Below are 12,115 nucleotides of genomic sequence, written 5' to 3'. Positions count from 1 at the left end.
CTTAACAAAAGTAGTTTTTCCACTTACAAACTTTATTTACACATTGTAGAAGGATGTGCATATGGAACTAGGCATTCAAAAGCAGCCTTTGGGAGCTAAGTAACAAAATAAAATTAAGTTTTGGTGAGGTTTTGACACTTCACTCCATCAGGCACTTTTAAAACCCTAGCTCTAATTCCCAGAAAAGCAATGTTCATGCTTCCAAACCAGAAAATAGCCCCATTATACACTAATTACATAATTCCTATTTAAAACACACAGGCAGGAAAAGTAATGGTAAAAGCTACCTATTGGTATTTTTGGAACTAGGAAGTCAGTAACAGAGGAAAAATATTGGTCACTGTTAAAGAAGAAACTTAGGTACATGTCCCACTGAGCATTTTCTTTCCTAATAAATACATCAATAGTAGAATCCATTGTGCTTAACCACCTGAAAGTTAGTCATCTACGCTCTTTCTACTGTTAGAGCGAGGCACTTCTCAAGGGCAGTTTGTCTTCCTTGTTTTAGGTATCTGTGTTAGGATGAGTAATGCTCAGCAGGTAACTGGACTATACAGAGCTTAGACAACTGAGACTAGGTACCTTGCTTTTACAGAGCTGACATAAGGGAATATGAATCCCAGGTGTGTGTCAGGTGTTTGTTATAAAGGCCACAGGCACAGCAGTTTTCTACTCTAATATATTACAAATAAATCTCTATACTGTAATGTAGATGTGTCCTCTTACTCTTCTCTCACCCCCAAGAGTCCTAGGCCTTCACTATACTTTTTGTCTTTACTTTTTACTATAAAACTGTTGAGCAATATAGGCTTAGTGTGTTTTTACTAGAAAGTATTACATCACTTGTAGCAAGAATTCCACCCCTCTCCAAAATGATTTTATCTGTGCAAATGAGTATGGGAACGGTGGAAAGGAAGGCAGGTGGGATGTTAACATTTGAAGGGATGAAGGAGAAGAGATGAAATTACAGAATACCACAGAAGAGAAAAATATTCAGTACTCTGAACAACAGAATGACCTTGTTGTGATTAAGCTGTTGAAAATTTTTAAAGAACTGAGAAATTAATTATACATAAAATCCATGGGAACAGATGCTGAAAAGTTAAACAGAAGCCCTTAGTGAGACAGAATAGTCAACAATAAATTTTTTTACTTCCTCTGGGTAAAGTACAAGTTTTCTTCCTACTAGATGCTATGGATCACCATTTTATTTTTTAAACTGTATGGCCATGACCGGCATTTCTACCTCCTTTCAAGGCACATCTCCTCTCTCTTTCATTATTAGGAGAAGATTAAAGGGGATGATGACTTGTAAGAAGCAGGGGCAACAACATACATCAATTCCTACTCTCTTCTGAGCACAAATTACTTTTTACCACCTACAGCGTTAAGGATCTCAAAATGCCATTTCAGGAGAAGAATAAAGCAGCCATCCATACCTCCTCCTCCAACTCTGTTTCCTACTAGTCAGTATACAGTGATGGGCTCAAATTGGGATAAAACTGTAATGACAGCTATAAATATTTATTTGAACTGCATTTGTTAGACACTGGTTCCAGTGAATTGTTAAAATTATCAGTAGTGGATTTAACAAAATAATACTGTACCCAAGTTGGCCGGGCATTTAAAATTCATCACTGCCTCTTACCTTCTCTTGTGGCTGTCTTCTGAGCACAGAGCTTGGCATATCAGACCAATTAGGCAGAACCAAAGTGCTGCTAGTGCAATTATCCTCCAGTCGCTGACGGATTTAATGAGGGGTATGCAGCCCATTGACCAATCAAAACACAGCCACCAGGGACACAACAGCAACCATGCATTCAACGAATAGTAGTAATTATAGTTTATAGCCTGTCAGTCAAAAAGAAAACAAACATTTATTTGATACTAAACTTAAATGGGGGGCAACTTTAATTCTTCTCTTGGCTATCATTTCCCTTATCACAAAATATATCTTATACAATAAAAAGGCCTTAAATGTTAGACTACAGCTAGTTACATATCCATTTATTTTACAGCTGTGAAATTTATTTATAATTTTTTTAAACATAGCTAGCTGGGTCTCCTATTCAGAGCAGGGCAATGCAATTCTGTGCTGTCCAACCAATATCCACATGTTAAAAAAAAAAAAAATCTTCTACAATGGGAGAAAATATCAAAAGGCAGCACCCACTGTCTCTTCCCCTTCATTCTCCATCTCCAGAAAGAGCCTTAATGCAGCAGAGGCATAAAGCCAAGACACACTCCAAATACACCAGACCAGAACTTCATAATATTTTCTTCAATTGTGAAAGAACAGATGAAGAGTCAAACACAGTATGTGGAAAAGGGATGAAACCCAGCAAAAGCTAAATCCTTGCATGCATGGGAAAAGTAGTGAGTAAATGGAAATGTAGCTCAATGTGTACAGTGCATGCTAAATGGAATGCAAAGAATATACAAGGTATACTATTTTAAAAAATTGCAGAAAATCTCACAGCAGCACAAGGGAAGGTTACTCATCACACATCTTGAAACGTAAAGACTACCCACTTTATTGTTTCTTTCAGGTACAGAAAAGAAAATTCAATTTGATGACAAAGACAAATGTTCTGAGCTGGCCAGAAGAAAACAACTTTATAACTTACTCTTACAAACAGACTGTCTGCAAATGAAGCTGGGTTGTCTACTTCAGTGAAAGCTGGTGGCCCTGTGCCCATAATCCTCCAGCGTATATAAAGTATAGTGGCCCCTCCAGACATCAGAAGAGTTATCCTGAAAAGCAGCCCCTTTCTTAACAGCCCAGCATTCTGCAGGAAAGCAAGAGAAAAAAAACCCTCATATAAAACCATTATTTTGCTCTCTTCCCCACTACATTCACATCCTTTTCACCACCATCTCAGAAAGAAGAGGCTATTCCTGTGCAATTTTGCTATTAGAGTTAACATTTTTATTATTTTTGTAGTTACTAGAAAGCTCTCAAACTTTCCTATGCTTTCACTGACTACTTGCAAAATGTTTTGCAAACATTTTCATTTCCTTCTCAATCAGAAAACTTTTTCATTCAAGAATTCTCTCTTCTACAAGTCCTCAGTAACTCTATAGCTGATGTGGTTTTACACAGCAATTTCTGATAGGGAATTTGAGCAGAATACAGCCTCTAGTATATGGCATATTAAATTGATCTACCTTTTCTTTTTAAAATGGAGGGTGGTTACTTTGTGAACTTTGTTGACCTCTTATCACTGAAAGTTTTTGTCGACTTAAGTCTCTTTAGAGGTAAACTTACATGACCACATACAACAAGAAAACCGCATAGTTAGAAATTGGGAGGAATGAGAAACTGAATTAAAATTTTCACAATCACTATCGTGATTAAAAAGCTAATGACAGACAGGCACCCAAATCACTTCGGTCAGGCTAAAATTACTCAAGATCTACAAAAAAATTGTGTTTTATCTACATTAACTCAGTTGATTTACATCACATTTTAAAATATACACTTTGGGGACTAAAGAAGGCAATTCACATAAAACATAGAGAAGCGATGTCATAGAAGCTAAATTTGATACACTTTCCCATTTTTTTTCCCCATGAAGCATAACACATTTTGTTCAAGCACACATCAGTTTCATAAATGAAAAGAAAAACACTGTATACTGTGGAGGTGGTTCAAGCTTCACCAGTAGAGACTGGAAACAGAATTATCAGTAACTATAACGATATCCCTGTCACAGCTTTGAGATGCAAATCCAAGCTTCCAACACCTACCCAGCTAGCAAATGGTAACTCAGATAGGAAATGAAGGGCATAGCTTCTCTCTGACCCCCTCTATTACAGTGTGGTAGGGCTGCCTTAGGGCTGTCTGAAACGTGATGGCTGAAATGATTCTACAGCCTCAAGACATCATTAAAGAAGCAGAAGACTGAAGACAAGAGTTTGTCTGAAATGAGAGATCATTTGGGCCACTTCCATTTCCATTCTACACATCTGAAGATGAAAGTGTCAGTAAACTATGGATTTTTACATGGAAAAGTTGACTGAATCCTAAAAAAATACGGTCACGTGATTTCCAGTATTAGTTTTCCTTTACTCCTGCCTTTGTCCCTTAGTCTGATATGCTTCTATTACCTTTAAAAACCTACCTAATAGTTATACATGATCAGTTCTATGTCCTCCACAGGAGCTGGCACACTGATTATTATTATTACCTATTATTGCAAGACGCTGATCAGCAAGCACCACCATAATTATTCAGGTGATCAATATTAGTTATTTCTTAAAACTAAAAAAAAAAAAAAGTAGGCTTACTGCACAAAGACAGACATCTAAGTGCTCTGGCTGAAGGTATTTATTCTCTAAAATGATAGGAAAGTTTAAAAGCAATATTCAGATGGGGTTTTAATATTTGTAGTTGACAATGGAGTCATTATGCAATATTTAGCTGAATGCCTAAGGATAACTAAGTTTGTAAAGTGGATTTTACATAAGTTAGCCTTTGTGCTCAAATGGTTACTTCTAATTTACAAATCTCAGTAACCAAAGTCACTACAATGAGGATTACAGGAAAACTATTCCTAAAAACTGGTTTTGGAAGAGAATTGTGCTATGAAGGAAAACCATATAGTGACAATTTATAACTGCTTTATGACAGAGTAACTACACAAAACCTTTCATCCCAGGCTTCATTTCATTTAACAGTACATACAGCTTCTTAAAGGCCAGATTTCACAAATCACCACAAAATCTCTTTGTAGGCAGAATTCAAAAAGTGGAAGAAGTATTATCGTATTGTCTTTGATTTAGAGTTAACTGAAACCTGGCATGAAACTGAAACCTGTCTCAATTAAGAAAAAAATAATCTGCAAGTAAGAGAATTTAAGATCTGCTTTTCAACAAAACAAAACAAAAAAATTGTAGATACACTTCCACGAAAAGAGCAGAACAGATTTTTGTAGGTGGTAGGAACTAAAATTAATTTCTTCTATTAAAAGAAGGAAAAAAAAAAAGGCACATTTGATGTTTTCTTCACCCAGACAGAACTGTTTAAAAGTCACAAAATGGAAGCATAATGATTTGAGCTCTTCATGCTTAAAGAGTAATCCTCCAAAAAGGTTTGACTCTGACACATTTCACAGAATCATGGAATGGTTTGGGTTGGAAGGGACCTCAAAGACCATCTAGTTCCAATCCCCCTGCCATGGGCAGGGACACCCTCCACTAGACCACGTTGCCCAAAGCCCCATCCAACCTGGCCTCGAACACTGCCAGGGAGGGGGATGCCACAACTTCCCCGGGAAACCCATTCCAGTGTCTCACCACCCTCATCATAAGGTATTTATTCCTTCTGCTCAATCTAAGTCTACCCTCTTTCAGTTTAAAACCATTGTCCCTTGTCCTCCCCACCACAGGCTCCGGTAAAAAGTACTTCTTCATCTTTCTTATAAGCCCCTTTTATATATTGAAAGGCCACAATAAGGTATCCCCAGACCCTTCTCTTCTCCAGGCTAAACAAGCCCAACTCTCTCAGCCTTTCTTCACAGAAGAGATATTCCAACCCTCTGATCATTTCATCACCCTCCTCTGGACCCGTTCTAACAGGTCCATGTCTTTTATCCACCCCAGAGCTGGATGCAGTACTCCAGGTGGGGTCTCATGAGAGTGTAGCAGAGGGGGAGAATCACCTCCCTCGACCTGCCGGCCATACTTCTTTTTATGCAACCCAAGGTACAATTCACTTTCTGGGCTGCAAGTGCACATTGCAGGCTCATATCCAATTTTTCATCCACAAGTATCCCCAAGTCTTTCTCTGCTGAGCTGCTCTCAATCCCTTCATCACCCGGTCTGTATTGATGTTGGAGATTGCCCCGACCCATGTGCAGGACCTTGCACTTGGTCTTGTGGAATTTCATGAGGTTAACAAGGGTGAACTTCTCAAGCTTGCCAAGGTCCCTCTGGATGGCATCCCTTCCCTAAAGAGTATCAACTGCATCACTCAGCTTAGTGCCATCTGCAAACTTGCTAAGGGTGCGCTCAGTTCCGCTATGTCATTGAGGAAGATAATAAATAGTATCGGTCCAAGTATGGACCCCTGAGGGACACCACTTGTTATGGTTTCCACTTGATCATTGAGCTTTTCACTGTAATTCTTTGGATGCAGCCACCCAGCCAATTCCTTATCCATCTAACAGTCCACCAGTCAAACCCATCTCTCTCCATTTTAGCAGCAAGGATGTCGTGGGGATCCATATCAAAGGTCTTACACAAATCCAGGTAGATGACATCAATAGCTCTTCTCTTGTACACTGATACTGTCGCTCCATCGTAGAAGGCCACTAGATTAGTCAGGCGTGATCTGCCCTTGGTGAAGCCATGCTGGCTATCTCTAATGACCTCCCTGTCTTTCATGTTTTGACATAACTTCCAGGAGGATCTGTTCCATGATCTTCGAAGGAAGTGATGTGAGGCTGACTGGGCAGTAGTTCCCAGGGTTCTCCTTATTACCTTTTATTTCCATCACTTTAATTCTGAACTGGCTGTACTTTAGTCCCCAACAGCTCTGGACTCTTTCCTAGTCATATGCTAGTTGACATCACTCTCACTATACAACAAAATTCTCCAGCATTCCTATTTGCTCCTGAAATACTTCTGCACCCCTCACTTAGTGATTCTTGGTCAAATATACTGTTTCAGTTCTAGAGATTCCAGTTTAACTGTATTTCCCCCCTGAAGCTCCTCATTTCACTCTTTGTGAAGGAATTTAAATGCCCCATAAGACTTGCTACTCAGAAACATGAGCAAGACCACTGATCAATGCAAAGTACAATGAATATTCCTTTGCTTTGCTGAACCTTGGATGGGAAAGGCAAATGATTTATCTGTTGAACAGTAGTGATGTCCTAGTAGGCTGTTGGTCTATTTGGCTGCTATCAATCATTCATCTGAGGCTAATTGTTTTGTGATTTGCTTGCCAGTGCAAATACAAGGTGCCAGATTCCACTTGAGCCAATACTAGATAAAGTGATATCAACCAAAGTCAGAAATTCGATCCTTAGCAACTATCAATGCTTACATATTTTTTCTTTCAAACTGCCAAGCTACTAGGAACTGTCTCCTGTTTGGTAATTTGTATAACAGTGTAATACTTAACTGGGATTAGCAAAATAGCCACAACAATTTTTATGTACTGTTTCAAATGTCTATCTCATTTGAGAATCTGAACAAGTATCTCTCTCTTTACTCTGTTAACTGTGTTAAACCTCCATTTCAGGTCTGTAGTGTATAGCTACTGACCCTGGAGAACTGGTTGCATCAAGCAGTCAGCTCTTCCACCCTGTATTTTTTAATGTACTGTTGAGAGAAGTGTGGAATGGGTTTCTCTATCCAACGCAAGTCTAATGTTATCCCATTACTCCTCATGCTGCTGCAAAAATGTCATAGCACATTGCCTTACTAGGCTGACTGAAAATACCTATCTTTTTAATTCTCAACAGCAACAAAACTGTCAGAAGTTATAGCTTTGTCTTTTAGTACATGACTGTCTGAATGGCCAGAATGAACAAAACATCTAAGGACTCACCTCCAATGACTTGTCCTTATGTAGTAACTTTTGAATAAGCTCCAAAACATTTAGCTTGTTAATGACCAGTGCATCAAACACTGCATTCAAACCCTAAGCAGCCAAGAGAAAAATAAGAGCATAAGATGGAGCAGCTAACCACAAATAGTTTTTTAAATACATCTTAAATTCCACTTCTACCATGAGTTATTGTACATCTTAATTCTGATTCCAAACAAGTAGAGAGATACGTTGGTAGCAATGATGGCAGAATGGTAAATTAAGAACCTGAGCTCAGATGATTAGAGTATCATGTTACTGTAATGGGGATTCTCCTGCTACATGGAATAACCCTTCGGGGAATACCATGTATCAGCAAGCTAGATCCCATATGCACGGTCACAACAGTATTCTGCTTTCCGTCTTCCTTCCCAAATGTTCCACAGCATAAATGCTGCAGTGAAGAGGTAAGGCTTCTGTCAGTAAGGCGTAGTTTCTTTAAGCCTTCTACTTATTTTTTGCTATGCAGCATGGTATCTTTTGACTGTCAGGTTTCAGAAATACTTTTTTTAAAGGGTACGTAAATTGTCATAACAAACAAAGGCTCAAAAAGATTTAACAGGGGTATCAGGCTTGCTTTTCTTGCAATTACACCAATATATGCAGTGGAAGTTGCTGAAAAAAAAAAAAACCAAAGTTCTATGTGACATCAGCCACTACACATAAAACTAGAGCATATTCAGTGCTTTGCAGGACTACACTTGCACATACTACCTCCAAGCAAGCAACCAAAATACATCCTCAGGTAATTCTGTTGAGGTGACCAGCAAAATCCAACTTTAACATTTTCCCTTCGATGTTTCAGCAATCACCAGCCATGACAATCCTTGAATATTTAGCCCATATCCTAATAACTTTGGAAATTACTGTCTTTTTTTCTATTCAGTCTTTAGAACATTGAGGTAAAAATAGTTCCAGGTGAGGGAAAGAGTTAGGACACTGGGAGGCCACAAGTCTCTTTCTAACAGTCAAAGGGAAGGTCAGAGAGTGGCATGGTTCCACATAAAAAGGCCACCTGGCAGTTAAAAGGCTCTTGGCTCACTTGCATGGAGATTGGAAGGCAAGAATCCTGCTGAAAAATACATTCCACCTGTAAGAAACTTTTTAATGTTTGATTTATCCCTTTATCCCTCTGAGCTGTGCCCCTCAGCATATAATCCTCCTAGCAATGGAAGAGCAAACAAATAAAAAAACCCAGATCCAATAACAATTCTGTGTCTGCTAGCTCAAATAATTACTTCATACCACTAAAGGAAATAATCACACCATGTTTTAAGAGAATTCCTTACATTTTCCTTACAGATACCTTTGAAAAATACATCACACTACAAACGTCTATCCAAAAATAACATCCTAAAGCAAGAAGTTTTCTGTAATTTCTTCTCCCTTTTTTTCTAGCAAGGAAAAGAGGGTCCTTTCTGCAAAGAATTCTTCTGATTCTGTTGCTTTATCTATGTCAGTTAAAGCTACAAATTGGATTTATTTGTAAAGAAATATGGCTATATAAAAATCACAGATGTAGCACTTCAGGTGGTCAGTTTGGTCATCCAAACCACAATGTCTTCACTGAAGTAACAAAAAGCAAAAGCACAATGAATATGCACAGTAACTATATCTGTTTGCATAGACAGATCCTTAAATAAGGGACAGAAGGAAGAGATTCAGTATTAGAAATGCATAAGGAATAGTCCTACTTCTAATTACACTGTTCACAAAAGCAAGAGGGTGGAGCTTTTAAAAATGCTCTCGTCCAGTTAGGTCTTTGTTCATAAGCCTTCAACGAGAAGTTTGTAGGGCCTCCATCTTGACAATTACATTCAAAACCAAGGCCAACGAACACAATATGCATCGAAACTAACACTGTAAATCTTTTAAATTTAGCAAGAAATTAATGGATATATGCAACCTGTTTACAAAAGATAAAATTAAGAATTCTAACAGATTGGCAGGGATACAATCAAGACAGATCTACTAGAATGCTGCTTTTTGTCAACATTAACTAGTTTACAGAACAGAACAAAAAGGTATGCATACGATTAGCTGTGGAGAGGATTCATCTTTGTAGGCTTTACAACTGCACCTGACAGATGCTGAGGTCAAAATTCAGTCAATAAAAGGATTCTTACCAGTATTGTAATTCCTTGTTCTTTGCACAGCATGGCTACTGCACCTAGGATAACACTCACCAGCACCCAGAATATAGAAAAATTATGTCCTTCCTTATCTGTCAAAATAAAGCATGCCATAACATTAGGTTTATACATTTAAAGGTAAAGTTAGAAATCTAAATTAAAATTAGAATTTAAAAAACATACAGCATTTAATCTCACAATCTTTTCTATCAGTCAAGACCTGGATACATAGACTTAAAAAGCATAGGGCACCTCCTGCAATATGCTGGCATTTGTCCCTTTATTGCAGTCATTTTCTATTCTCAGAGACATTAGAAATCTCCCTGTTTGCTAGATGTTTTAGCTAGACTAATTAGAATGGCAGAAGCTTCACATAGTTTCCACAATTCATCATCTGCAAAGGTTAATTCCCACATTTAGACATATTTATCATCCTTAGCTAGAGCTCTGTCGTTACTGGCCACTCTCTTCCAAGCTACCACAAGAACAAGAAATTCTTTCTAATAGTTACATATGAAGTGTCACACACACAAACTGTTTTAACTGTAGTCTAATCTACAAAGGCACAATGAGCTGCTTCTCCAGGGCTGCTGCATTTAGCAAGTACCTCACGCCATTTCATTAGCACTGCAATGGAATGCCACGGAGCTCAAAAATTTCAGCATCTGAGCAGAGAAGCAGTTAGCTCTTGCACTCAGGAAGCAGTTTTACAGCAGGGTGAGGAACTCTGGGGTTATGAGATCAAGAGTAACTACAGCTTCTAGTCAAAGAAAGAGTCTTTAAAGACTGCACCATGTAGCTGATTTTGGGTACTACAAGCAGGAATTTCTGAGATTAATATAACAAGAAGCCCTACTTCAGCCAAGGTACTATCACACACACAGTACATGGGTACTTCACATAAAAACATGTCTGTCACAACCTCTACGCCACAGGTGCAAGCAACAGAAGGAAGCACTCAGCTCATTCAGAAGCAGTTTCTTGATTCAAGCAACATGGGCTCTACAGGCATCACAAGAATCAACCTTTGACTTGGCATGTGAAAAAACAAAGTTGAACTCTATATGCATTGACTGAATCCTTTTCTTTCTTTGCCTGATCTCTAGAGCAGTTCTTCACTACTGCTAATGCAGGTTTGACCCTCCATACTTAAACAAAACTGCAATAATGGTCTATGGAAAGTGTAAATGGCAGAATTAAGATTAATTTCACCAGAACTAGGCACCTACACCTGAGCTAGTGTACCAGGCTTCCTTTCTAACTGACTGAGACAAGGGGACACCTTTAGGGATTAAGTTACCTAATTAAATGCAGTTGTCCAACTTTCAGAGAAGTAGCTGTTTCTCTTCACTGATTATAAAGGGAAAATAGTATACTAGCTCAGATGTTGCTATCAGGGTCAGATACAAACCATAACAAGCGTGAAAGAGATCTGCTGACATTGGCCTCCTCTCTCATTTTGAAGCAGACTACTGCTTCAGTGACAGAGAGCAGAAATTTTCATAAAATATGTGGAAAAACAGGTTTTGAAGTTGCTTCTAGCACTCCTTTTTTACCTAAGACTTAAAGCTTCAACAGAGTAAATATTCAAGATGTTTGAGATTCATCATTGCAATAGCTAGTAGGCATTTGTTCCTTCTCCCTCAACCCAGAGGTGCAGATGTTATAAAGTTAAAAGAAAGCCTTCTGAAGGAAAGAAGCCATACACATCTCAACAATACCAAAACAAAACATGGAAATACAAAACAAATAATGACTAAACTAAAGCAACATTGTAACTAAAAACCAAAAAAAATGCAATGTGGAAACTCCAACTCACATCAATTATACAGAAGAACAACTGAGGGTTGCAGTTCATGGAGAAAGGTGCTTCAAAATTTGTTCTAAGAGTATTGCTAAGAATAAAAGGAATCTGTCCTAAATACATCCCTTGAAGGAGCTCTTCAACTTTTCAGCCTCTGCAATATAACAGATTGTTCAGCCAATCCCTGAAATTCAGTTTTGTTTTGTTTTTTAAAAGAAGAAAAAAACTAGTTGAGAGAATGTAAAGATGGAAGGCAAAGTAATTGACTGTTCACAAAATGACAATCAGTCATTCTTAATAAGTGTAAAAGGGAGAACAGTGAACAAAGCCAATGGACTTCACTGAGTTTACTGAAGTATACTTTCTTCAGCTGAGAGATTTCTTCTTCCAGAATCAAATTTCTGGCAGAAAGAAGTCAGGACAACTAAGCACTTCTCAGAGAAGCAGTATTCAGTATACAAATCAAACTACCTTAACATGGAAGACAGTGGGAAGTAGATAAAGAGACCAGCTGGTGATTTACAAGTGCTTTGATGATTCAAAACGTAAGAAGTAATAGGAAAAAAGGAACTAGGTCAAATT

General features: G+C 38.2%; 1 protein-coding gene across 2 annotated transcripts in view; it reads right to left on the bottom strand.

Moving 5' to 3' along the window:
• The window catches only part of TMTC4 (transmembrane O-mannosyltransferase targeting cadherins 4), a 60,019-nt gene that overhangs the window by 22,128 nt on the left and 25,776 nt on the right, over nucleotides 1-12,115 (bottom strand). For both annotated transcript variants that reach the window (XM_054841161.1, XM_054841170.1), the window contains exons 6-9: nucleotides 9,724-9,821; nucleotides 7,559-7,651; nucleotides 2,628-2,789; nucleotides 1,649-1,851 (exon numbers count right to left, since the gene is read on the bottom strand). In XM_054841161.1, coding sequence (XP_054697136.1) covers nucleotides 1,649-1,851; nucleotides 2,628-2,789; nucleotides 7,559-7,651; nucleotides 9,724-9,821 — 556 coding nt within the window. The remainder of the gene's footprint in view (nucleotides 1-1,648; nucleotides 1,852-2,627; nucleotides 2,790-7,558; nucleotides 7,652-9,723; nucleotides 9,822-12,115) is intronic.

The sequence above is a fragment of the Grus americana genome, chromosome 1, assembly GCF_028858705.1.
Source record: "Grus americana isolate bGruAme1 chromosome 1, bGruAme1.mat, whole genome shotgun sequence".
Taxonomy (NCBI): Eukaryota; Metazoa; Chordata; class Aves; order Gruiformes; family Gruidae; genus Grus; species Grus americana.
Note: the sequence above shows the minus strand (reverse complement) of the source record. Positions and strands in the feature narration are given on the sequence as shown.